Here is a 27,711-nt window from a genome sequence, read left to right as displayed (position 1 = left end):
CTGAGTATTAAATGCCAACATTTTGGGTATACATTAAAATATTTCTATGGCAAACATGATGGAAGCTGGCTACTGAAAAATGTCAGATTATAACTGATTTCAGGGGTTCAACTCTTAAATAAAACAGCAGGAGTTATATGAAGGGACCGAGAGAAACATCACTTAGAGGGGAAAAAAGCTTTAGATAAGAAGAAATATATTAAAATGAAAAATTTGACAATCAGAGAGCGGATTCTGTTCATCAAACACAACAGCAGCACATATACGTCTTCTGACTGCAGTGAGCCGAGCTTTCAAATAAAGACGCCTGCTGGGAATTATGAGAGGCGGCAGTCAAGATTCTCCACGATCCCCACTGTGATTGAAATGTTTACAAGACAAGTCATGCCCTGGATGTCAAATAGCAACTCCTAAAGAAACAGAACCACTTCTGCAACTTCTCTACCATTTTACCTGTGGGTACGTCCTTTTGTGTCCCTTAAAAACAGAGAGGCATGCTCCAGTAAACCATTAACACTCAGTGTATCATCATTATTATTATTAATAAAATCGTATATATTAATATTTAGTTCATGCCGAGTTTCAAAACTGTTCATCAACAATAATCACCAAGTGGTTCATGGAAAAACTGCAACAATGGGAGGAAAGCCGCCATTTCAGAGCTTGTATGGGGTGTGACAACATAACATATTGACACACAGTTAAAACAAACAAACAAACAAACAAAAACTAGTTCCGAATTTAGGAACTGGTGTAAACACACCATCAGGAGACTGAGCTGATGTAAACAAGACCAGAACTTTCTGTAGGCTAGAAAAGGAAATGATGTCATCATGCATCACCTGCAGACATTCTGAGAAGACTGACAGAACTGACCTGGGTAATATTAGGCTAATCCTCTGGATGTTATTTTAGGACAGGGATTAAATTGTAAAAGCATGTCATGCATGTGCAGATGAATCTGTGGATTGAGGCCTACAGGAGTTTAGTTCATGTAATAAGAGTGTTCAACAACTTAAACATTGTGTGGCCCACAGTGCAAGTGTCTGATAGAGAAATCAGTTCAGAAAGAGTGATGGGGGGGTTGAGAGAGGGCGTGGTCTCCTAATCCAGAATGATCCTCTGAATCAGTGTCAGTCCTGGTGAGAGCCAGATTAATCTACCAATACCTCAATATCCGCAGGACAGAGGCCATATAAACCCAGGCAAAGGCCTCCAACAGCAGAGTCTCTTAGACATAAGCAAGCCTTTTGCTCCTGGATTATTATCAAAGCAAACTAATAACAAGAACAACATCCGAGGATTATGGCGCTCCTGAAATCAAGCTGGTTGTGGAGACAGAGTAAGTTTTTTTTTCTTCACAAATTCAGGGAATTCTATAATAAAATTAGTGCTAGTAACTTAAAGGTTCGATTATTCGGTTCAGTTAATGTATAAAAACATGTAGGCTTCATTTTTTGGGTGCTTTAAGAGACAAGACCTACAGGACAAGACTTATAATTAAAATAATATTCACCCATTTCACCTGCATTTGTTAAGTGTAGTGATAAGGGCCGTTGCATTTTCTTTTACTTTTCTGTTTTTAAGGAGTTTGACTAAGTATGAGCATCAACATCTAGACTAGACATGTGACATGTAGCATGTTACATGCACATTTTACCTCACCTTTTTGGGTAAATGTTAAACTGCGTTGAATAAAGTGATAACACTTAGCACAGTGAAATGTATTTGAAACCTTTTGCATTTTTGCAGATTACAATTTTATCGTGGGACAGGCAGTGTGCTGCATATCTCTGTGAAGGCTATCCTTTGAATTTTAAAGCAGCTCACTAAATACAGCTGCCTGCTTCAACCTGCTAACTGCTCGGTTAGATGCTTTGTGTCTACAGATGACCAATACTGCATTGGTTCATAACAACATCCCAGAGTTTTAAAGCTTTAAATTCTACTATCATTTATTAGCTTTATTCTAATCATAGCTAACACATGTGGGCTGTTTTTCATGTATGTTGTGTTGTGTATTTGTGTTAGTGACCAGATTGCAAACTCGACACTGAGGATTTTCTAGAAAACTTCACGCATTATGAAACTCTACCCTTTGTAACTTGTAATCTCATTATTTGTTCTTGGCCATGCCTTTAAGTGGCTTATCAAGGACACTCAATGGAGATACACCTGCTTGGTGGGAGGGGTAGGGGTGGGACTACATTCAAAAGCAACTACTAAATCACCTGAGATGTGAGGCCTGCAACAGAAGGATGTTAAACTGAAGTTTAAAGTTATCCCAGCACCTTACCATGCACTAATTTTACAATGTGGCATGTGTCTCCTCTCCAGCTTCTGTCCTAAAACGCTGGAAGCTCAACTGGTGTGACCTTTGGATCGATGGGAGTCTTTGCTTTTACAAGTCAGACAACAGGCGAGAGCTGGAGCATCGCGTCAGTCTCAAACTAGCATGCATAGATGTGCAGTCCGGTCAGGAATGTGGAGGTACGGCACGGATCTGTGATACAATTATACCCAGAAGCGAACATGTTCCATCACTATTTAAGTGTGAACGCTGACACACAGAAGTGCTTTAAATGTGCAGTATTTTAAAGACCAGACTGTATAGAAGTTTAGAAGAAAATATCTCATGATAATAGATTACCATGTCCATGGCAAAAACGTGTATTCTTACAGTAGGCCTGGTCGCAGTTTGCTATAAAATAGGAAAGAAGCTTTAGCTCATTCATTCTCACCTTTCGTTTACCTTTAACAAATATGGGTAATTTACTCCTTTAATTTTACTCCAGGTGTGACTCCACCAGAGAGCAATCCCAGGGAGAATCTCGTCGTGGTTCACCTCATGGACGGCTCAACACTCAACCTGTGCGCAAACAGTGAAGACGAATCAATGTAGGTACTCACGCTTCGCCTCATTATTCTCTGATTTACTTCACAACCGTCCCTCAGTTTCTCAGTCCTGCTTGTTTATTTTTCAGAGCGTGGAAACTGACTCTGCTGCAGACCAGAAGAAACCCGGTGAGTGCTTCATGCTTTCTGTAAAAAGCTTAAACACGATCAGCAAGCTCTCAGATAGTGTTTCCACCACAGAGCTAAAAGTAGTGCTTTGCTTTTTTCACTGTAGGTGTTCACATATGACCCATATGATGACTCCTACCAGGCTGTCCCCCTCAATAGCCGCCACACTGTCTACATAACACCTGGAGCAGGACCAGGTAAGATATCATAGCTTAACACAGAAAACTAGACTTATTATCGACTTAATATAATACATAGTACATATATTATAATATGTAGCCATTTTTTTAAAGTATGGAAAATTATAATTTTTCCCTTTAATATTGTAATTTTAGGACAATAAAATTAACCAAGTGGAGCATTTTAAAGAAGCATTTAGCTCTACACTAAATAAATCTAATGCTGCGGTCTATATACTGGATCAAAAACAACAGCATTCATTTGCATTCATTATCCTAGACCATATCCTATCGAGCAAAAACAGGCTGGCTTATGAGGGCTCTTTTCTGAATCCTGTAAACAACAGGGAATTGAAATATGGCAGCTGTCTTCTTCTTCCAAAGAAGCAGACAATTCAACAGTAATCTAAATAATCCATAACTGCTTTGGTTGCTGCAGTATGTTTTATAAAACATGGCACACCACAAGAACTGAGCACTTATGATGTAGCTGGTATGTAGCCTGTGAGGAAACAGTCAGAAAACCCAGAACCATTCACTGCAATTACCTCTGTATAACCTCATCATGTGTGATAATGCATATTTTTTGTAAGGTTTCCCACATGCGACATGTGTTACTCTGAGTACTCTTTCTTGCTGCACTGTTTGCCTCCACACATCTGCTCAGTTTGTGAGCTAATTGAATTCTGGAGCTAGATTTAGGGCACTTGATGCTCCTGCTGGGCGGTGCTTTGAATCAGCAATAAATTAAGTAGAACAAAGCAACCTTTTTTTAAACGTGACAGTGAGCAGTGCTTAGACTAATAACAGTAATTGGTATGCTAATAACAATTTTTCTTTATGATGTTGTAAGTGTTTTATATTTGTGTCCACATTTAGCTGGACACAAGTCCACACACCTGCTCTGTAAATGAGCCAAGAGGCAGATTAGTGGGGCTTTAAATACTTCACTTAATTGGGTTTTAATGATTTTCTTTTAAAAGTAAAAGCCTATAGGATTTTACTTTGAAAGTATTATGCCATGTGTTTTATACATTCACTTCACTTATGTTTGCATTGCTAGCATTGGGTTAAAAGGCCCTTTTGGCTTTGGCAATGCTTTAGTTCTTCATAGGCATGGATTCAACTAAGTACTAGAAACATTCCTCAGACATTTTGGTCCACAATGACAAGATAGCATCACATGCTTCAGATTCATCAGCTTCACATTCACGATGTAAAAATCTCTTGCTCCGCCACATCCTAAAGCTGATCCGCTGGATTGAGATCTGGTGACTGTGGAGAAAGTTTCAGCATGATGAAGTTATGGTCATGTTCAAGAAAACAGTTTGTGACATGGTGTGTTATCCCATGGTTGTAGAGTTTTGTTGAGCCTGTGTGAATTGTATTGTCATTTTCTTGGGCCTAGCTGGGCCAGTGTGGTCTTCTGCTGCTGCAGCCCATCTACACTCAAAGATGCTCTTCTGCAAACTTGGAATGTAATCAGTGGATATTTGAGTTACTGTTGCCTTCCTAACAGAAGTCTGATCATTCTCTTATAACCTCAGGGAATGTTTAGGTGTTTTCATCCAGAAATGATGCTTATGCTGTTTTGACTTCATGTTTTTTGTTTATGCATCGATCTTGCGTTTAAATTTCCAGTGGAAGTGGTAGATACGCGCATGCACTGTGGTTAGTTTTTGCACAGAAGCCCATCGATACTGCAATACCGGCACACTGTATGCCAGTTAGTTTAAGTTCATTTTAATAAGCACAACTGGGATTTGACACGAGCTGATACTTAAATTCGGGACCAGGAAAAAGGCCTTTGTCAATAAATGAGTTCAGTTCATCATCGGTGCACAATCCACAGCACCACAATGATCTTCAAGTTGCGGACTGTTCTGACATTGTCCCTTTTTACAATCCTGATCTGCCCTTATTTTTCTAGACATTCAAAGCGACTGTCATGTTAACACAAATGGTATAAGTGTCTTCTTTCTGTCTATATTTTAGGAACCCACCAGGTGGTTGTTCAAAGGGACCCGTTTGATGGCGTAGTGGAGCATCTAGCACTGGGAATGTTAGCAGGAATGGCAGCCGGGGCAGCCATGCGATCCTTCCTTTGGATGCCCTTGTTTTTTTGCTGAGATGACTGACATTACTGACAGGAGAGCAAAGCCTGCCTGTCACCAAGACAAGGGAGTTGGACATCTAACGAGCATGTGTAGAACAGGCTTTCCCATCATACTTGCTCTGATAAAAAAGCTGCTTTTGTTCTTTATTATGAGCATATAAAACCTGCGTTGTCATCTTAAACGTGTAAAACACTGTCAGATGCTGCTCCCCTGTGTCGTCTGTGTTTTAAAAATACTGGCTGCCACAATATTAGAAGAACAAACATTACGGTTTTAAAGCGTACATACGAGAATGTGGTTTTTGGGAGCTTTGTGCACTTTGTTCTCACTTGTCTTTTGTAAGTTTTGCTTTTACTTGCTGGTTAAGTTTAAGCACCAAAAATTACTTGTTTAGATTTATGCACAAAACTCTTGGTATAACACTACACATTGTACTGCAACAGCACCAAGGTTGTAGAGTTTTACATCACCACTTATGAACGTTTGCAAAGCAGGAAGTTGGTTTTATATACGAGTTATTTTACCAGTGGAATTCTAGACAAAGTGTAGTTTGTAAGAAATATTAAAATATTAGCACCTCACTAGAAAACAAGTAGATATATTAAAAATAAATTATAATACACTGAAATTCACTTTTGTTTTCACTGCACAACAGTCCTAGCTATACAACCACTAACTAGCATTTTTCATAGCTCTCGTCAGTATCGCTGCCTCGACTACCTGAAGATGGACGGATGACCCAAAAGCTCAGCAGGTCAAACTTCAAGGGACTGAAGACTGCGTCTTAGGCAGTCAGCTTGCCTTTAGGTCAAAGTGTTTGATGAAACCATGGGTTTAAACTACAACTGCAAGTCCAACAACTATGGAAGTTTGAGGAGTCCACCAATAAGGAAAACATTTGACACCCATGAGTCAGTTGAGTTATTTAGTTGAAATTTTGAGACATTAATCCCAAGCAAAAAAAGAAGTTGTTTTTGGAAGTGGAAACAAGCTTCCATAAAATACAAGCTCTTAAAATAAAATATAAAGAGACACTATTTTCCCAAAATATATTTCAAATTTATTATTGTATTAATATTTCAAAAAAAAAAAAAAAAAAAATCCACAAAGCATTTCTACTCTGTATCCATCAACACACTGACAATGATGCTAATGTAATCTCAGCAAAGACTGACATGAGCTGTGTGATCTTTCGGTGCATACATTTATTGCAGTTCTATGTCGCATGCTACAACTATAGTATTAAAATGCAAAACATGTATTAAATGATCGCGTTCAACTATTCTCTTGTCTTTATAACCAGAATCAGTGCACATGAAAAAAAATCCTGCAGAGCTCAAAAAGAAAGAACCAAGAATATGGAGTTGTATGCATCACACCACATCAGTGCTTTGAGGGGGATGGATGTATAAATGCAGGTCTGTTTAAGGTATGATCCATGTGAGGGCTTAAGAATAAATGAACCACATGTGGCACCCATATTTATCCCACAAACTTTATTCCCTACCGAGAGGAAACTGCCCAGTATATATCTATAAAACACATTTTCTAAGATTTTTTTAAATGTTTCAGAATTTCTTTGACACTTCTGTTGGCAACATAATTTCTAACGGTTACTTATAATTGCCATCTTCTCAATATTTTAATTAAATTGCAACAGAAGACACGACTTTTGAAAAATTAAAGTTAATGAGGCCTCTGCTGCTCTTCTCTTACGTTTCTTATGACTCTTAAAAAAAAAAAAATAATAATAAAAGCTGGAAGTGCAAAGTAGGCATGGCTGATTAGCCAGTGTTTCAACTTTTGGGTTACTCTGATTTATAACCTGTCAAATAAAAACCTCTGGCTTTAGTAGAGCCCTATGAAATCAGCCTCAGGTCTGGTTGGTGACTGAAGAAGCTCCAGTAGCTCCAGCAGCTCCAGCTTTCTGGTGATCCTCAAGTCTCTTTGCTGCGCGGTTCGCAAAAATCTGTTACACTACAAAACAACACCCCATCTCCGGATGTTAGTCGATAGTTTGTGATTGGTATGTGTGTGCAGTCCAACCAGGGGCAGCCGTTTCACATTCACTCATTGCTCCACAAGAACTCAATTCTTACAAAGGCTTATTTGGCACATACATGAACTCCAATTACTCTCCAATACGCTGGGCTTTAGCAAATTGTCTTTACAAAAAAATAGAGATCACTTTCTGAAATTATTCATAACCCGCGTACTGTTACTCCTCCTTACAGGTAACTCCCCTCTGAGCCCGTCCATTCACTTGCCCGTTAGGCTTCGCTTCGTCATTTCCCAACTTTCCCTCTGCTTGAAGTTTCCTGATCAGATCATGGGGACCTTTCCCCATCAGAGCTGACGGGTGCCTATAGGAGCCTCCCAGGCGGTCCCACAGAGTGAAATATTGACCGTAGTTGTAGTCGAAGAAGAGGTGGTGGTCAGTGTGGTGAGCTGAGCCGTTGATGACGCTCGTCAGAGCTCCGGGTACACGATAGTCGCCGTCGTGGATGGAGATGGTCCAGATGTTAACGAAAACGTAAAGAGCCAAGTAGAGCACCTTGTGGAGGGGGAAGAGGAACGGGTAGATGTGGTAGGGCATTCCTTGCAGGAAGCCGTCCACTGGATGAAAAGCATGACTGGCAAAGGGAGTGGGGATCTTCCAGATGTGGTGTGGTTTGTGAAACAGCTGTTGGGGACAAGAGAGCAGTGAGGTCAATAAAGTTTAACGCACGATAAAGACATTTCCACTATTCAGCAATTGTATATTGCCAGTACGAAAAAACACAAGTGTCCTCACCTTGTAAATAAGCTTATGGTGTAAGAAGCGGTGAATCCAGTAGATGCACATGTCAGTAAAGAACAGGAATGAAATCATACTCAGGAAAAGGCCGGGCCAACCTGAAAGCACAGAGGTCATGTCACCGACAAAAACTTTAGGAGAATTTGAAACATTTTCTGCTGCTTCTTCAGCTTACCGAGGGGCGAATCGGCAACATGATCGTAGAGTTTGCTGTAGCCTCTGACTTCAGTGAAAAACAAAGCCACAGTGGGAATGCTGATCACGGGCAGAGAGGTCATCGCATATTTGATTTCTCGCCATACTTGATTCTACAAATAACAATAAGTAACATTTTTTTAATATGTAATAAAATAAATAAGAATGAAAAAAAAAATGAAACCAATGTGGGGAATTCCTGTTATTAACTTTGATGGACAAAATTATCAAAGCGCATTTCAAACAAAGTAGTTTGGGGGCTAAAAAAACAAAAATTAATCTCACCCAGCCTTAAAAGACACACAAAGGCTTTCATGAAGAGACCCTCACCCCAGTTAAATGGCCCAATTAAATCACTACATGTAGACACTACATGTCCGTTAGGCAGGAAAAGCATTAACAACACTACAGGAGGTGAAACCAGTAACATAAACAACTATAAAATACAGTTAGTTTCGCAATAAAAACACTATTAATTCTTGGTTTTGAAGCCATAGTGTGCACACGACAGTAATTTGCAAGTGTTCCTATAAATCTGTACACCCTTTTGCAGATACAAAGGTCAATTGATTGCAGGCTTTAGCTCTGCCAACACTCAGTCATAAAAACAAGATATGGGCTTTATACCTCCAAGAAGTGTGGGTGTTTCATCAGATTGTGGTCGAAGATGAAGTAGTAGCTGATGGCTCCCAGGCCCAGGTACAGGACTGCAGCTCCGAGGTTCGTCACCACCAGCAGGCTGATAATCTGCCGCAGGGCTCCGTCTTCAGGCCACGACGCTGGGTACACGTACGGCGTGAAGAAGTAGTAGTCAGCGACATTCAGCACAAGATCCATGGCTGAATCTGTAAAAATACAACAAAAGAAAGTCAATATTTATATCAGAGCATTTCCTTTTGAGAGTGTTGAGAGGTTTAGTCTCCCTTATTCACCTTTAATTTTCTCGCCATCCATTATCTTTTGCTTATCTGGTGTCAGGTCATATTGAGTATGCTAACTGAGGCATTTCACAAATCCTTCTTCCCAGTTGCCCATAAAATATCCAATGGAGGGTGCACAGAAAGTTCCTAGCCGAGTGCCCGAACCTCCACCTCCACTGCTCATTTTCATAGCTTCTAAATTTTACAGCCGTTGCCATCTTAGAGTGATGCAGAGATGGAAAAGTCACAGACTGTATGCCACTCCTGGTTCAGTAACATATGGTGATTCATACAGTGGCGTGCTGTTGCTGCCAGGTAGTGAGTTGGTGGTTTTCCATCAACACCTCCTGCTTAATGCTGATAGGCCACCCTTGGCTGCCAACTGAACATATTCAAATTTAACACCAAACCTGCTACTCCTCTAGGTTCAGTCTTAACTGGCAATGTAGGCAAACAAATGGGCTTAAAGTCACAGACTGCTGAGTTACTGTTGTCTTCCTCGTAGTTGGGTTACATGTTTTTTTTGGAAATGTTAGAGCAACCACAGCACTAGTTAGTCTGGCAGCTCGGGAATTTCATAACTAGTTTTCCAATAAATATCAGACAGATGTAGCCAAGATGCAGTCATCTTGGAAGGCCTCCTGGCACTTCCTTTGTGTCATTATCCAACTTAAACTTTATTTTAGTGGATTTTTTAAAAAGTCCATGTATAAAGTCACATTTGTTGAAAAAACGCTTAAACTCTTAAATTCATAAATAAGGCTTTAATTTTTCCCCCCATCTGAAAGTGGTACTTTTACCACCTTCTTTGCAGTTTGCATTTCTCCCACAGACTTAACGGCAGGTGCCCATCAGGCGTGTAAATCAGACTCATAGTTGGAATTCCACCAAAAGAAACACCTGACGGTGGCATTTACCGACACCAAGCGTGCCATCGGCCGCCTTTCTTTGATCACTTTCCTGAACCGGTTAGATCAGATAACATAGCCTAACTGTCACATACACATAACGGTAAGTGAAAGAGCCCGGAGTTTGTAAAAATCACAAAAACCGAATAAGCATCTGCATTGTCCGTCTTTAACATTACCGTTTCCGTTTCAACCGAAACGCGTAAAGTATTTCGTCACAGCTCCACATCGCTCACTTTCCTCTAAGAAAATTAAAAATGGGTATTTGAAACATGAAAAATGAAGGCTGGATGGATGTACACTGAAAAGTTTTGCAAAGCACATACATGAACGCAAAAACATGACAATAACTACTCGTTATGCGTAGAAACCCCATTTTTTGCAGAATTTGGCTTCACTAAAGGGACTCCAAAAAGGCTTAATCGGGTTTAAATACAACTAACCTGGAGTGTCACACTATTAATATAAAGTTACAGCCATGTAAATAGCACTGTACCTTTTCTTGGTTGCAGGTATCCCGGAACAACGATGGAGGGAGGCTCACTCAACTAAAGTCGGGCAGACGACCAATTAACAGCTAGTTTCCCAAAACGTCACACGAAGATTCACCAATGAGCGACGAGTTTTTCATCACGGCAGGGTTGTTGTGTTTTCCTATTGGCTAGTCGAAGGATCTGATCATGGCGTTACTGAATCTGTGCTAAATGTCCTGCAACAGCTGGATCATCAGGACAGAAGATGAAACACCTTAAAGGAAGTTTTACCTGAACGACAAAACGCCCCGAATGCGCTCCATTATAACTTCAGAACTACAGAACAATAGTAGCAAAATTAATTTACAAACTTTAGGTACTGAAAGTCATTCAGTGTTTTTCACTTCCCTTGTATTAAATGGAAGGATTACATAAATATGGGAGCCATTGCTGCAATTCGGCATCCTCCAGCATCTGCACTGCACTTTAAAAAATGACTTTTAGTAGTCTTTCCATGACTACACTAGTTTGCTTTAAGACAAAACCCAGATACAGCACTGAGAAACTGTTAAACTGTGACATGCACAACATAATTGGAGACGACACGTTAACTAAAGCATCCTCTGTGTGAGGATCTAAACGTATTCTACGCTAGATTCGACACAGCGAACACCATGAGACCGGACAGTGTGCGCACCGCGGATGACGTCAGTGCGCACACTGTGTCTGAGGAGGATGTGCGGAGGTGCTTCAGGAAGGTGAACGCACGCAAAGCTACTGGTCCGGACGGGATTCCCGGCCGCGTCCTCAAGTCATGCGCGGCTCAGCTGGCTGGAGTGTTCACGCACATCTTCAACCTTTCCCTCTCTCTGTCTGTAGTCCCAGCCTGCTTCAAAATGGCCACCGTCGTCCCTGTACCCAAATCCTCCACCATCTCCTCATTGAACGACTGGCGACCTGTAGCCCTGACCCCCATCGTAAGCAAATGCTTCGAGAAGCTGGTCAGGGACTTCATCTGCTCTGCACTACCCGACTCACTGGACCCTCTACAGTTCGCATACCGCCACAACAGGTCCACTGATGATGCCATAGCCCTGACACTACACACTGCCCTGTCACACCTGGAGAAGAGAGACACGTATGTGAGAATGCTGTTTGTAGATTACAGCTCAGCATTCAATACCATCGTTCCCTCGAAGCTGGACAGGAAACTGCAGGATCTAGGACTGAGCAGCTCCCTCTGCAGCTGGATCCTTAGCTTCCTGTCTGACAGACGCCAGGTGGTCAGACTGGGCAGCATCACCTCATCCCCCGTCACACTGAACACTGGTGCTCCACAGGGGTGTGTACTGAGCCCTCTCCTGTACTCACTCTACACCTACGACTGCACGGCCACTAACAGCTCCAACATCATTGTGAAGTTTGCGGACGACACTACAGTGGTGGGTCTTATCACCAACGGTGATGAGACGGCTTACAGGGAGGAGGTCAGCGCCCTGACCCACTGGTGTCAAGACAACCATCTCACCCTCAACGTCGCAAAGACAAAGGAGTTGATAGTGGACTTCCGGAGGTGCAGAGAAGTACACACCCCCATCACCATCAGCGGCGCTGCTGTGGAGAGAGTGAGCAGCTTCCGGTTTCTTGGTGTACATCTGGCTGAGGATCTTACGTGGTCAGTACACACAAACAAAACAGTGAAGAAGGCGCAGCAGCGCCTCTTCTTTCTCAGGAGACTGAAAAGATTCGGCATGAGCCCCTGCATCCTCAGGACCTTCTATCACTGTGCCATTGAGAGTATCCTCACTGGATGCATCACCACCTGGTATGGCAACAGCACCGCCTACAACTGCAAAGCTCTCCAGAGAGTAGTGCGGTGCTCTGAACGGATAATTGGAGGTGAGCTTCCCTCCCTCCAAGACATCTACAGGAAGCGGTTCCTGAGGAAAGCGGGGAGGATCATCAAGGACTCCAGTCACCCCAGCCATAAACTGTTCAGACTGCTTCCATCAGGAAGGAGGTTCTGCAGCATCCGGTCCCGAACCAGCAGACTGAGAGACAGCTTCTTCCACCAGGCCATCAGACTGCTGAACACATCATAGACACCTCAGCTTCACTACTGGAACTTCAACATTATGCACTCCATACTGTACAGTAATGCCACTGTTTTGCACATGTCTCAACTCTGTATATTTAATTTTTTTATATATATATTTTATTTATTGTTTACTCTATTTAATTTGTAAAATATGTGTACACACACACACACACACACACACACACACACACACACACACACACACACACACACACACACACACACACACACACACGTAGAAAAATATTTAGTATACACATCCAGAAATGCATATACTATTATATATTGTACATATATTTATTAGTTTCAGATGTAGCCATTCTTGTATTTTGCTTGTTTACATTGTTGTATTTTGCACAACTCTGTTGCTTGTGAAGCTCGCACACAAGAATTTCACTCACATGTGCTGTACCAATGTACCTGCACATGTGATGTGACAATAAAAGTGATTTGATTTGATTAAAATTAAACCCAGACAGATAAGTATTTTAATGCAATTGAAAAGCAAAATTATATTCCAATATGAAATAATTACATTTGGCTTGCTGGGACAGTAGAAATACCTTAGGCTGCACTGTCTTTAAAATAACTTTCCCAGCTTTATACCTCTCTTGTCTGACTGTGACAGTAGATAAAATATAGCAACTTTTATTTGTCCCAAAGGTGGGGAATTCCTACAGCACATATTCATAAACATTAAGGAATAACATAAATATGTGATAAAGTCAAAATGAGTTAACAATAGCTTACTGGATGTAAGCCACACTTTCTCCTTCCAGATGAGTATTGTGCCTTCAAATTTAACTTGAAATGGAAAAAAAGTATACAAAATGATGCAGTTTGATGTTAATGTCAGTGGTGACAAATTCCTTTTTATTGTGACAGAAACAAACAAACAAAACCCTGACGCCTGTCTAACCACAAGATGTCAGCAGTGCTCTAATGTACAAGTGAGAGCAGCCTCAGCCGTTACTGATATATTACTCATGACTGCAGGCACTATGGGAATATACAGAGATTTTATGGTAGCACCACTGGACGTTAGTGTATTTTAGTGTAACACATGGATTTATTACTGGACACACTATTACCTTCAATGTGAAAGTACAGGATTATTATAGGAAAAAGCAGTAAAATGGTTATAGCATAACCCTTCATAAAAGCTTTTATATTATATTATATTATATTATATTATATTATATTATATTATATTATATTATATTATATTATATTATATTATATCCAGTGGGTCACTTTTTTTAATCAAGATATCTAATTTTAAATAAGCCACAAATGGAGAATCGGAGTTACGTGTCTCTTCTTTAGTTGTGATTTTGTTCAAATTCAGCTGTTTTGCTTTCATGACATACACCTTAACAGAGCACACTGCCATTTTCCATTTAGTTTTCATTATGTTTATCATACATCTTTATGGTTATATTACTGCATGTTATATAACATGATATTCAAATTTATATACAATATTAAGAATTTATTTGTGTAATATAAACACAGATAACACCATGTTTTACTGCTTGCAGTGATGAGTCACTGAGCTTCAGTCCAGTTCTTGTGTAATTTGGCATACCTCACCCTTTTCCCTGTTTCCATTTCTTATGAATGGTTTCTCAACATCCACCATTTCAATGAGGAGTAGAGTGGTGGATGCGAACAGTAGATGGATCAATGGAAGGACCAGATACACCTCTGAGATCTCGTGTTGAGTCTTTGCTGGATTTTCTCCTGTTTCTTAAGGACGTGACTTTCAGATACTGTTCAAGTTTTGTAGATGAAGTTTTAATTTTTTGGTCTGTTGCTCCTTCTTTCGTACTCAACTTTGTTTCGTCCAGTTTTCTGAAATACTTTACGACACCCTACCAAGCATGCCGAGATATTCCAGGTTTTCGATTAATAGCTCTTTGGGAATCACCTTGTGGGTGCAAAACACTATTTTTATGCCTGTCAAAGTGTGATTATTGGCATTGTTGCACTTTCAACAAAAGAAATGGGAACACATTGTGTTTTTGTAACAGGCTGCTAGTAACAAAATGCCTGAAGAGACTAAAATCAAAGCTGGTTCTTTGCTAAGTTTTCTGTTATCTGTGGACACGATGCCGATTCATCCCTTGAGTTACGTCCTTTTTTTATGCTTGAATGATTCATAGGTCAGTCTTATTGTGTGTCACGACAAATAGCTTAAATGCAACACAGTTGTGGAGTAGCGATATATATAAAAATTCATCAAAGACGATAAAGCAGAATTAAAAATGTCTCAGTAAATGTAGGAGAGACAGCAACAAAGTAGTTCAGTATATCACAGTGGACAGTGCAACAAAGTGACAGTTTACACAGAAGCCACGGCCACAGCAGTTTTCATCCTCAGCTGGAGGGATGTATCAGACATTGCAGGTGTCTGAGCATCATCTAGGTCTTTAACACTGCTCTCCTCTGCCAGGGTCAGCTCATTGTGTCCACACCTCTCAGAATTGTTCCCTTTGTGTTACTGATTTTAAAGCACTGATATGCCAGTTGGTTCTTGGTCAGTGTTGACGTTGGACTTTGTTGTGTGTAACCTCTTTCATTGGGTCTGCTGTCATAGTAGGCCATAGCCTGTTTTCTCAGCAGACTCCCCAACGTCTGACTCCAACATCCCTCTTTTATTATTATTATTATTATTATTATTTTTATATGTTTTGACAGATACAACCAGTGCCTGCTTGAACCGAATACATCAATAATAATATGTTGCGTGTATGAATTAAGAGACTGAGTCGATTTGAGGGGAACTCACTCTACTTTAGAGGGAAGTTGCTGTTTTAAATACACCAAGAGTTGTCTAGCAGGCTGTGAAGTCATCTCCCTCTGTGTGCAGAAAAACACGCACCAATCAGGATATCTGCAGAGAGGCAACCATCACGCTGAGCTCCAGATAACCTGCTGTTCATCATCTCCTCAGTAGGCAAAAACAGTGGATGTGTCACTTTGAGAAATGTAATCAAAAACTGGAGAAACTTGCTGCAACACAGTCACAGATTAATGTTTCAAGTCATAATATATTTGATTGTCTTGCCACTTCACTGGTTACAATTCATGTCTGCAGTGAGCAATTGTCATTATCGTTATCAGTAATCACAAACTTTTTTCTTTTTTTACTCAGAAAGATTAATTTAACACTTTTCAGCAGCTCCCAGCGTCACACTGGCGAAGCTGCATATATAAACCCGAGTGCACCTGAGCCCGAATAAACTGGATATATTTCATACTGACACACGAGAGCCACTTAGCAACATGTCAGCCTGCGAGTTTCAGGTTAAAGCGCACACAGATCATTCCCAGAAGAACACGCCACCGAACACTTGTGAATGACGTGTCTTTATTGACCAAATGAATCCACATCTTGGTCATATTCGTCGAGAGGTTTGTTGGATCAGACCGTCCTGCGCGTAAACCATCCAAACGGTCACGAGGACCACTTCACCTCCTCTTTTGGATTTGGTTACTGCAGGCCACAGCTGCTGCTGTTTAGGCAGTTTTGGGACTGTGGCTGCATCTGCTCATAAATAACACAGTCTCATAAAATTTAATGAAATGAGAATTAACTATGACACACGGATTAGGCTGTATGAATACTGCAAACATCATTTTCCTCTACTTTTTGAATGGATGACAAAAGCATTTTTCATCATTACCATTCACAATGATGCACATTGCAACTTTGGCTTAAAATATTTTTTTAAATGACTGGAGGACAGAAATAATTCAGCTCAATTTTATTTATACAGCGCCAAATCACAACTGTCTAAGATAAAGACCCCACAATATAAAACCACAACAATCAAATGACCAAGGACTTGGCGACAGTGGGAAGGAGAAACTCCATTTTAACAGGAAGAAACCTCCGACAGAACCAGGCTCAGGGAGGGGAGGGGCCATCTTTGTGAGCAGTTGGGAGTGATGTGAAGAAGCCAGGACAAAAGACACACTGTGAAAGAGAGCCATAGATGAATAATAACTAATGATTAAATGCAGAGTGGTGTGTAGACACTAGTGAGTGAAGAACAAACACTCAGTGCATCATGGGAAGCTCCTGCAGCGTAACTAAGGGAGGGTTCGGTGTCACCTGATCCAGCTCTAACTACATGCTTTATCAAAAAGGAAAGTTTTGAGCCTGGTTTTAAAAGTAGAGAGGGTGTCTGGCTCCCAAATAAAAATCTGGAGCTGGTTCAACAGAAATATAACAACAAGCCTGGAGGAAAGAGTCTTGATATATTGTAACTACTCACATCCCGTTAAAGTGTTCCTGGCATTTCAATTCAGAAAGTGTCCACAAACTGAATCTTCAGCTGAACCAGCTATTCTGAGCCATTATTGTTATTGACCAACTCGGACTCGTTTTGCATTGGAACCTTTTTGAAGAGCGTCCCAAACTGCCCTTGTCAGCTCAGCTGTAATGTACAGCGTAATACATTCCTGTTCAAAAAGCTATCTGAAAGACTGCAAAAGCCATAGAAATAATCATGTTGTGATAAATCAGTTACAGATGGGTGGCTGCTGAGCTATTAACCTAATAAACAATGCTTGGGCAGGCCTGCACTAAAGAGTGTGAAACTCTCGCAGCGGCTAACTGTATTTACTACCAAACAAAGTGCTGTAACATAAAAATTATGCTTGTTGTCATCGCCTCTACGCTAGAGCATCCTCTGTTCACCTGTTGAATCCCAATTAAGTACTCAGTGGTGCTTTAGCCCCGGTTTGGTCTGCCAGCTTTAGAGGGAAGTGTCAAACTCTTTGGCTTGCGGGACATTTGACTGCTCGTTCTCTGGCCAGGAAACACATTTCCGTGGATTGATACAATTTTACTGCACATATTTACAACATAGGATTTTGCAGAGACCAAGGACTTTGTATGCTGTGTGAGATGGCCCATAATTAAAAGCACTTTGCAAATGAGCTGGTGATAAATGTTCCAGTTAAACTGTGTTAAATGATGTCCAAGTCTTCTTCTGTAGACTTGTTCCTGTAGGGGGGGGTCACCACATGAGATCATCTGTTTCCATCTCTTCCTTTCCTCTCCATCTTCTTCTGTCACATAAGATTCTTTCACCACATCCATAACCTTCTTCTTTGCTTCCCTTTTATTTCTTTTCTTTCCTCTTGCGAGGGAGCTTTAAGCCTCACCATCCTTTTCCCAGTACACCTGGCATTTTTTTCTCTGCACATGCCCAGTTCAGTTACTTTGCCCCTTGCTGCGTGTATGTCTTACTAATACATTTAAACTGATACTGAAGTAGGCGAAATCCTAATAAGAACAACACATATACTTGATTATAAATCCCTAAAACAGTCTTGTTAAAAAGGTTTGATAAATGATACACTTCTCCCGTTTTAACTTAGCAGTACACAAGCTATGTTCTACAATAAATAAGGCTTTCTGTGAACTTGTAACATCCTATTTATTAAGTTACAAAAAAATGTCTACTGATTTAACAAAGTATCAACTTAGTAACCTAATAACATCAAAATGAATTATACTACTCAGAGATCAGATGTCTAGGGAGGTTTGCTGTCCCTTTTAAGGTAATGTTTCACCTGAAGCTTGGTTTGGGGCATATTGTCCATCTCTGAGCTTTCTCTCTGATGTACTCATTCCTAATCCTGTCAGTCTTTGTCACTCTCAGTGCAAATTTATTATCTTTAACACAGCAGCCACTGGTTCCACCTCCTCCCTTTTCATCAGCACTGTTACCCATGTACTTTGCCTGCTCTCACTACCATTTTCTAAACCTTTTTTTCACTCTGTTCTTTACATACACTGTATAAAAGATGGCCATAGTCTCTGGGTCTGAAAACTGAAGCCAAAGCGGGGTGGCCTGCAGGAGGTGACTCCTGTGGTTGCCAAAAGACGTCTGGTTTTATAATTTGTTTTGCTCTCTGACCTCAGTAATTATGCTCCAGATGACTTTACTGGTTTAGTCATGAGTTTCATGTCAAATAACATGAAGTTACTTTAGTAAATTTTGGTCATCTTTCCAAACAAAAAGGAGGATTATCCAGGGTTCGCTCACTCTAACACCCATCATCATTAAGATTTTAAACAGACTTCATCACAGGACCTAACTTATATATGTGTAACAATACGATGGTTTCACTGATCCTATGCTGTCTGCGCTTTTTTACTTCTCACCTGCACCCTCGTTCTTTGGACGGTTAAGCTGAAGGACTTAAACTTAACCAACTTCATACCCCAGCTTCCTGCATCCCCATCATTTCACTTTCCTCTCTCTCATTCACACAGATTTTTTCTGTCTTGCTCCTGCTGACTTTTCATTCCTCTTTTCTCCACCTCTCCAGGAGCTCCACTTTCACTACAGATCCCAATATCACCTGCAAACATATAGCTCATGCAGGCTCTTGCCTGATCGTATCTGTCAGCCTGCTGATCAGCATTGCCGACAGAAAGGTTCTTAGAGTCAACCCTTGGTGTGATCCCACCTCCACCTTGAACCCATCTGTCACTCCTACTGCACACATCACTACTGTGTCACAGTGCTCACGCATACGTTTAAACAAAAACTCTTATTTACATGACAAACACACGGCTTCATATTCTGAAACCTTAAAAATTTAAAGGGATAAAGGTAAGGTTGTCAATCCAAGTTTCTGTGTCATGTTTAGAATGATTTCAGGGCACAAATGGACCAGCGGTACAGCATGACACAGACACTGGTAGTTAATGGGGAATGTGACACGCCTAAACTGAATCAGGGTAACGAGACAAAAGATAAATCACAGAATGCAAGATTACCATAAAAACACCAAACCTGATCTGTAGAAGTCATAAAAGAAAGCTCAGGAACAATACCAAGTCCACAACTCAAAAACACTCGGTGAAAAAACCCAGGACTTCTTACTTTGCTGTGATTTGTTACTAATAGAGGAGATTAAGCAATTGAGGAGCCAGTCTTTCTCATTTAGAAAGATCTGAAATGTATTCTTTAAAAAAAGAAAAAAGACTAATCCTTGTAACTAACATGCATCAAAAACTACTGGTCCTTTTTGCTTCCAAAACATAGGGGTTGTGTTTGGGGCTCAGAGAGTTAACAGCACCTTTTGTGTTGGTTTAAAGAGCAAGAGACACCTTAGTTAACATGCACAGGGCACACAGATGTACTAGCCGATGTTATGTATGCTAGAGATATGCTGATCAATGCCTTGTTAAAGCACTCTAATCTCATGAGATCTTTAATCTTTAAAGATGGTTCAGGTAATGGGAGTGATCAAGTGAAGATGCCTGCTGTATATGCGGAAAAAAATCTATCTTTCCTCTCATTCATCCAATTAAAACAAAGATTTTTTCCAGCCAAAACATTAAAAGTCTAAGGTCAGAGATATTCTTTCAAGCCCTGTTCTGCACTAAAGAAGGCTAAACTTCAGTGTGAAGTTATTGAGCATCCTAACTCGAAACATTATAAACTGGGATGGGATGTGCATGGTGCAAAGCTCTGCAGCAGGTGATTAACAGTGCACAGAATATCACCGACACCAAGGAGAGGCGTCTGCAGAGAGCCCAAAGGACACTAAAAGACAATACCCATCCGGGCCACAGCATGTTCACCCTCCTGCCATCTGGCAAGCGGATGCAGTAGGTTGTGCTGCTGCATCACCAGATTTCAGAGAGGTTTCTTTCCTCGGGCTATGAGATTATTGACATCATTCTACACACTTTAGCCTTTTGTAACCCATGTGAAATACAGGGCTGCAAAATCCCTTTTTGTAATCTAAGGCTATAGCCTGTTATTGTCACAAGGGGGCGCTGTGATGCAGTCTTGTGTTCTGACGACCTTGCGTCTAGTGCGCAGGAAGTATTACCTCTCTCTTCCTGTGAGATCTTCCCTCTGATGGCGGTCAAGTACGTGTCGGAGCGCATGGAAAAAGTATCTTGGTATGCAATACTGCAACCCGGTTAATGAGACCAGATTGTTTTACGTATAAATGCTAATAAGGTACTCTTTTATTAGGCCCCGAACTCTGACCACAAAGGGAATAACGTCTGTCAAGTTATTTGTGTCTGAAAATCCCGGTGAGTCACGTGCTTTCGTTAGCTACCTGTTAAGTTAGATAATGTATTTCACTAGCCGATTCAGCTCAGAAACCTTTGAACAAAAACCAATCGGGAGCTATGAGAATCTGGCGTGTTGTTTCACTTCTCCTGTTGTTCTTTACAGTGTGTTATAAGTGTTGAATGCTTTGAGCTAAACGATGCCGATGCTAGATGCGATGCTAGCTGCTAATAGCTGTTAGCCACCCCACCCCGCTGAAGCCATATTCCGATCGGGGAGGTATTCAAGTAGAAGCAATAGCTCTGTTTATATTAGAATGGTTATGTCTTAATAGATATGAGCATATTTCAAGTTTAATAGTATTTGCACTGAATTAAGTTACATTTTCTTGTAAGCCTTAAGGATGAATGTCACTTTCATTGCTATGACTGTTTACATTACTGTTTAAGCTGCTGATGTTCTTTGTTGTGATATAATTTTGATAAAATTGTTGATACTGGTACAAACAAGTTACTGTAACTCTTGTAACTTGGTAAAGCTAAAGGGAATGCCATTTGTGATTAATACATTTGGAAAAGAAGTTAATGAGCTCATGTTAAGAACACAAAATGGGAAAAGAAATTGATTGTTCTGCACTGTTTGTGTAGATTGGTTTTTTTGAACTACTAGAAGGATTCTGGAGAACCACTGACGGCGAGAACAGCCCAAATGAGATCCTGGATGATCGTGAAATGGTGTGGCCAGCCATGCGATCGGATTGTGGGATTTGCCTGAGAAACTGATTCAAGCAACCCTGGATTACAGATAAGCCCTATGCACTACTTTTCCTACCCGGATAATAGGGTTTGCACACTGACAATTCCCCTACAGTACACCTGTTTGGGTTTTCAACGACTTTAAAGGACAATTCAGACTGGACAATTCAAACTTCACAACAGGAACACTTTAATCTGTTTCATTCATTCCCAAGAGCTCTGATACTGTTCAGTATAAATCTTCCATTTAAATGTCTTTATTTTGTTTTGTTTTACATGTATTCACCTTTAAAAATGCACTATTAGCGTGCAATTTGGGTTATTGTGTTGTATATGTGTATAAATGGTACTGAGGCAATAAAGGTCCCAGTTATTCACTTCCAAGCCAACTCCTTTTGTGAGTCTCCAAAACAAAACCTCCTCCTGAACCTAGAAAGATGTCTAGGGTCTCTATTTGAAGTGAGAGTGTACTGGTCCTGAGTAGAGGCGCTACACAAAACGTGGCGAGCCAGCCAGGAGGTTTAATTCCTTTTATTTTGGAAGTTGAGCAACTGGTGCTTTCATGCCTTTTGGGTCGAATCATTACAATTGTCCATGACATTCTGGGTTGGAGCAATAAGACAACATGGATGTAATCCAAAGTGAAGGTGTCAAAGTACCTAACTCTGTCCTAGTAGGAGGGTTAACAGGCGATGAGGTTGACAATGAGGTTATTGATTACTTAGGGCAGTTTGGTTCTATTGGAAGAGTAATCAAAGTAACTAGCACAGAGGCACAGTTTAAAAACACAGCCATTGTGGAGTTCCAATCAGGTGAACCAGTCCAGTTCCTTAAGGATAGCTTCCCTTGCAAAAGACAAAGCCGTAACCCAAGTGTTGTCCATCATATCCAGCTTCTGTCTGCGCTGTATGCTGCAGACAGGGGTTCATGTTTAACCCATTCTTACCTAACTGAACTGAAAGGGCTTGCTAAACTGAGTGGTGCAGATTTTGAGAAGGTTTTACTAGATGAGCTGGCCAGAATGAAGAAGTCCACTGAGAGTGATCCCGCAGTTGGACCAAATGTAACAGTGCCTAATCAGAATCTGCAGCTCACTAGTGACACAGACCAAGATGAGCCAGCCATCATAGAGCATCAAAGTTCTCTTAAACTGGGCAGTGATTTAACCCACTTGCCTGAGCATGACTCTCACTCATCCTCTCCAAGTGTAGAAGTGACTCCCTCGCACAGAAAAACCACTATCTACTTACCACCTGAACAGCTCACTACACCTGAAGTACAGAGAGTAGTAGTTGAGCATGTTATTAAGAACAATGAAATGCCTTCTCAAGGTCATGCAAAGCTCAGGCCCTTCTCGGGGAAAACCCCTTGCTCTACTTTCGAAGCTGATTATGATACGTGGTGCAACAATGTTGAATTCCACCTCATAGATTGTACCATATCTGACAAACATATGGTAAGGAAAATAGTTGAGAGCCTTCTTCCACCAGCTGCTAACATTGTAAAGCACCTTGGTCATAACGCTTCTCCCCATGACTATCTCAGCCTTCTTGACTCAGCGTATGGTACTGTTGATGATGGGGATGAGCTTTTTGCCAAATTCCTGAGCACAAACCAGAACTCAGGTGAAAAGCCTTCTGCCTATTTACAGCGGTTGCAGATAACCCTGAGTAAAGTCATTAAAAGAGGTGGCATCACTACAGATGATTCAGATCGCCAACTGCTTAAACAGTTTTGTAGAGGTTGCTGGAACAACAGCTTGATCACAACCTTGCAGCTTGAGCAGAAGAAGGACAAGCCACCTTCATTTCCAGAGTTGCTCCTCATGCTACGTACTGAGGAGGACCGGCAAGCGGCAAAGTCCAGCCGAATGAAACAGCACTTAGGCATTTCTAAACCTAAGGCACATTTGAACTCCCTTGAAGTAGGAGAGTATGTCACTGATGATACAGACGTATCAGCTGTTAATGATAGGCTAGTGCCTTTTGATGCACATAAGTTAGAAAGGAAACTTGCAAAGCTACAAGCCCAAGTGGCTTCACTGAAAGCATCAGCTATTGACAGTTCAAGCCAGAACTCTGACAAGCCAAATAAGAAAACCAAACCTAAGTTCAAGATTCTTCCTAAAGAGAAATCTGACCCAAGTGAGACTAAGCCCACTAAGAAGCCACGCCCATGGTACTGCTTCAGGTGCGGCGAGGATGGTCATATTGCTCCCTCTTGCAGCAATGAACCAAACCCTGAACTAGTTGAAATGAAACGTAAGGAGTTCAACCAAAAACTACAAGTCTGGGAGGAACAGAATATGTCAGCTTTAAACTAAAATCAGTTTCTGGGGAGGGACTACCAGGAACTGAAAGTAATCATGAACGTCCCAAACCGGAACCTCAGAGCAAAGTATCTTCTCTCTCTCGTGCAGCACGACCCCAGATTAGGTTACCCAAGGGACTTGTAGGACAGAAATGTACAGCAAATGTTACCGTGTCGGGAGTCAATTGCAGTTGTCTCCTTGACACTGGGTCTCAAGTGACCACAGTGTCCGCTTCATTTTACAACACCAATCTTTCAGAACATCCCATTCAGCCTATCAGTGGCCTGGATGTTGAGGCTGCTAGTGGCCAAAATGTTCCTTACTTGGGATACATACCCATCAGCCTTAAGTTTCCAAAAAGCTTTATTGAAACTGAGCCTGAGGTTTCTAGCCTTGCTTTAGTAGTACCTGACTTACGCTCTAACTGTGACTTGCCTGTGCTGATTGGGACAAATGCACTTGATGTTCTGTACGACGAATATTGTCAAGGTAAAGATCCCAATGATTTGTCGTCGGTCTATGGCTACAGGCAGATCCTCCGTACACTCAAGGTCAGGAGAGAGATAAACCTAGCCGGAAACGATGGCTTTGTAACTCTTAAGGGCAAGGTGCAACACGTAGTACCAGCTCAAGGGAGGGTCCTCCTTGAAGGCTGTGTCAGATCCAGCAGTGCTGGTGAATGTGCCATTGTTGAACAGCCAACGACATCCACCTTACCAGGGGGAATTTTTGTGGAGTGCTGTCTTGTCACTTTGCCCAAGAAGCATCCTCATAGGTTACCTATATGGGTGAGAAATGAAACTGAGCATGACGTAACACTGCCTTCTAGATGTGTCATTGCAGAGCTCCATAGTCCTGCAAAGATATATGACGAATCACCCATTTCAACCAAAAATGATGACACTGTGAAATGTTGTAATGTTACTGCACAGCCAGTTGATGAACCTGCTCACCCAGATTTGACATTTGACTTTGGCAATTCTCCCCTCCCGCAGGAGTGGAAAGAGAGGGTTACCCAGCGTCTAAGTGCCTATGCTGATGTTTTTGCCCAGCATGATTTGGATCTTGGACATGTATCTAAAGTCACACATCACATAAACTTAAAGGACGAAGCACCCTTTAAGCAAAAGTCCAGGCCAATCCACCCAAATGATTATGAAGCTGTGAGGAAGCACTTGCAAGCACTCCTTGATGCAGGAGTAATCCGTGAATCAGAGTCCCCTTATGCTTCACCGATTGTGGTGGTTAAAAAGAAGAATGGAGAGGTCCGTCTTTGTATTGATTATCGTAAGCTCAATGCGTTAACAATACGAGATGCGTACGCACTTCCAAACCTTGAAGAGGCTTTCTCAGCCCTTGCTGGATCCAAATGGTTTTCAGTAATGGATCTCAAGTCTGGTTATTACCAGATTGAGATGGAGGAATGTGATAAGCCCAAGACAGCTTTTGTGTGCCCTTTGGGATTTTACGAGTTTAACCGTATGCCCCAGGGGATCACCAACGCTCCCAGCACCTTCCAGCGCTTAATGGAACGGTGTATGGGCAGCCTCAATCTGAAAGAAGTTCTGGTGTTCATAGATGACATCATCGTGTTCTCCAGCACTTTGGAGGAACATGAAACCAGGCTTCTACGTGTCCTTCAGCAACTGAGAGAATATGGGTTGAAACTTTCTCCCAAAAAGTGCTCCTTCTTCCAAAGTTCTGTGCGATACCTAGGACACATCGTGTCTACCAAAGGTGTAGAGACCGATCCTGAGAAGGTCAGAGCTCTCAAAACCTGGCCAAGACCCCAGACGCTCAGTGACCTCAAGTCTTTCCTAGGCTTTGCAGGGTACTATCGACGGTTTGTGAAGGACTATTCAAAAATTGTCAAACCCCTGAATGATCTTACCAAAGGCTACCCACCATACAGGAAGGGCAGAAAGGTGACACCCGGTCCTAGCGGATACTTGAACCCTAAAGAGCCTCTTTCCAGCCGTTGGACACCTGCTTGTCAGGAAGCTTTTGAGGTAATCATAGAGAAACTGACATCAGCTCCAGTGCTTGGATATGCTAACCCAAAATTACCATACGTCCTCCATACTGATGCGAGCACCTCTGGGTTAGGGGCAGCCTTGTATCAAGAACAGGATGGTGAAGTGAGGGTTATTGCCTACGCAAGTAGAGGACTTTCACCCAGTGAAAAGCGGTATCCAGCTCATAAACTGGAATTTCTTGCATTAAAGTGGTCCATTGTAGAGAAGTTCCAAGATTATCTTTACGGGAACACATTCACGGTTTTAACGGACAACAACCCATTGACCTATGTTTTGAAGTCAGCCAAGCTCGATGCTGCCAGCTACCGCTGGTTGGCCGCTCTCTCCACCTTCGACTTTAATATTAAGTATCGTGCTGGTAAGAGCAATCAAGATGCAGATGGCCTCTCTAGGCGGCCACATGATACTGTGGATGATGACTATGCTTCTCTTGAAGAAAAAGAGCGAATGAAACAATTCGCTTCCCATCATCTCTCTTCATCTCCCAACAGACAAGATGTGACAGCTGACACATTCAGTGTCTTGTGCCACCGTCATCTCTTAGGTGAATCTGACAATAGCCTACCTTCTATCACTTTGGTAGAGTCCCTTGCTCTACATACCGATGCGGTGCCAGACGTCTACGCAGATGATGGAACATTAGGTTGTTCTGTCATACCTACCTATAGTGAGGTAGAACTCCAACAGCATCAGAGGTCTGACCCAATTATTGGGTATGTGGTCAACATGTTAGAAAATGGAGGTGAAGCAAATTCCAATCCGAACTCTGCATCCTTAGAGCTTAAACTAATGCTCAAAGAGTGGAAACGTTTGGAACTGAAAAATGGTCTCCTCTACAGAACCCGCAAATCAGGTGAAAATGTCACCTTTCAGCTTGTCGTCCCTGAGTCTTTAAGGTCCACCATTCTCACTTGCCTTCATGACGACATGGGGCATATGGGTTTGGAAAGAACCCTCGACTTGGTTAGGTCAAGATTTTATTGGCCTAAAATGGCAACTGATGTAGAGAGAAAGATTAAGTCTTGCGGACGTTGTGTTAGAAGAAAGACTCTTCCTGAAAGAGCAGCACCTCTTGTGAGTATCCAAACAACCCGTCCCATGGAACTGGTATGCATGGACTATTTATCCTTGGAGCCTGACAGTCACAACACCAAAGACATTCTGGTCATAACTGATCATTTCACCAAATACGCTGTTGCTATGCCAACAAAAGACCAAAAGGCTACAACAGTTGCGAAGTGTCTTTGGGAGCAGTTTCTGGTGCATTATGGTTTTCCTGAGCGCCTGCTTAGTGATCAGGGCAGGGATTTTGAGTCCCAACTCATTAAAGAGCTCTGTGCCCTAGCTGGTATCACGAAGGTGCGCACCAGTCCTTATCATCCACGGGGAAACCCAGTTGAACGGTTCAACCGAACTCTTCTTGGCATGTTAGGAACTCTACAAGACAAAGAGAAAACTCATTGGCGCGATTATGTGAAACCACTAACTCACGCCTATAAAATTTTTAGGTTAAAATTTTAAAATGTTTTATTTTTTTATTTAGTAGCATGAGGGGTTTTCATCTACAATCTCTTTGCGCAACCACGTGGTTTTTCTTTTTAAGAAGGTAATGAACTCTATTCTTACTATTAAAGGTATTAAAACAGCACCACTGTAAAGAAAAACACAAGATATCCTACTAAATTGAAACCCACTTTTAAATAGCAATAAATCAGTGTATTCAAGCTTTTTTTCCCCCCGCTAATATCACTTCATGAACCCTGGTCCATAGATGACGAAGGCTGCTTTCAGGTGAAACTTGTGAGGTTGTGTTTTCAACATGAGAGGTCAAGAGCATG

The 27,711-nt window shown here is 41.5% G+C and overlaps 3 protein-coding genes across 5 annotated transcripts; 2 read left to right on the top strand and 1 right to left on the bottom strand.

The window, feature by feature from the left end:
- Window positions 1–1,166: 1,166 nt before the first annotated feature.
- Window positions 1,167–5,525, top strand: plekhb1 (pleckstrin homology domain containing B1). The gene is made up of 6 exons (XM_004551216.4): window positions 1,167–1,342; window positions 2,338–2,490; window positions 2,796–2,898; window positions 2,985–3,024; window positions 3,131–3,221; window positions 5,199–5,525. The coding sequence occupies exons 1-6, from the start codon at window positions 1,306–1,308 to the stop codon at window positions 5,330–5,332; spliced, it is 558 nt and encodes a 185-aa protein (XP_004551273.2). The 5' UTR covers window positions 1,167–1,305; the 3' UTR covers window positions 5,333–5,525.
- Window positions 5,526–6,393: 868 nt separating this feature from the next.
- LOC101470905 (lathosterol oxidase) lies at window positions 6,394–11,231 on the bottom strand. Its single transcript, XM_004551217.6, has 5 exons — window positions 10,637–11,231; window positions 8,940–9,157; window positions 8,293–8,425; window positions 8,115–8,215; window positions 6,394–8,003 (listed from the first exon to the last, which is right to left on the bottom strand). The coding sequence occupies exons 2-5, from the start codon at window positions 9,147–9,149 to the stop codon at window positions 7,539–7,541; spliced, it is 909 nt and encodes a 302-aa protein (XP_004551274.1). The 5' UTR covers window positions 9,150–9,157; window positions 10,637–11,231; the 3' UTR covers window positions 6,394–7,538.
- A 9,221-nt stretch (window positions 11,232–20,452) lies between these two features.
- On the top strand, window positions 20,453–26,081 carry LOC112435455 (zinc finger CCHC domain-containing protein 12-like). Of its 3 annotated transcripts, XM_076889410.1 has the most exons (3): window positions 20,453–20,653; window positions 20,730–20,791; window positions 21,419–26,081. In XM_076889410.1, the coding sequence occupies exon 3, from the start codon at window positions 22,152–22,154 to the stop codon at window positions 23,847–23,849; it is 1,698 nt and encodes a 565-aa protein (XP_076745525.1). In that variant the 5' UTR covers window positions 20,453–20,653; window positions 20,730–20,791; window positions 21,419–22,151; the 3' UTR covers window positions 23,850–26,081. The 3 variants fall into 3 exon arrangements, with proteins under 3 accessions (XP_076745525.1, XP_076745526.1, XP_076745524.1); XM_076889411.1 differs by having other exon boundaries at window positions 20,730–26,081; XM_076889409.1 differs by having other exon boundaries at window positions 20,453–20,791.
- Window positions 26,082–27,711: the final 1,630 nt, after the last annotated feature.

This window comes from Maylandia zebra, linkage group LG10, assembly GCF_041146795.1.
Source record: "Maylandia zebra isolate NMK-2024a linkage group LG10, Mzebra_GT3a, whole genome shotgun sequence".
NCBI classification, from domain to species: Eukaryota; Metazoa; Chordata; class Actinopteri; order Cichliformes; family Cichlidae; genus Maylandia; species Maylandia zebra.
This window is presented reverse-complemented; position numbering and strand designations above follow the sequence as displayed.

Coding starts and splice junctions, on each gene's coding strand:
- plekhb1 (XM_004551216.4), top strand. CDS start 1,306: ATGGCGCTCCTGAAATCAAGCTGGTTGTGGAGACAGA. Junction 2,491..2,795: donor GTCCGGTCAGGAATGTGGAG/GTACGGCACGGA, acceptor ATTTTACTCCAG/GTGTGACTCCACCAGAGAGC. Junction 3,222..5,198: donor AACACCTGGAGCAGGACCAG/GTAAGATATCAT, acceptor TCTATATTTTAG/GAACCCACCAGGTGGTTGTT.
- LOC112435455 (XM_076889410.1), top strand. CDS start 22,152: ATGGATGTAATCCAAAGTGAAGGTGTCAAAGTACCTAACTCTGTCCTA.
- LOC101470905 (XM_004551217.6), bottom strand. CDS start 9,149: ATGGATCTTGTGCTGAATGTCGCTGACTACTACTTCTTCACGCCGTAC. Junction 8,216..8,292: donor TGTTGCCGATTCGCCCCTCG/GTAAGCTGAAGA, acceptor CTGTGCTTTCAG/GTTGGCCCGGCCTTTTCCTG. Junction 8,004..8,114: donor ACCATAAGCTTATTTACAAG/GTGAGGACACTT, acceptor TGTCCCCAACAG/CTGTTTCACAAACCACACCA.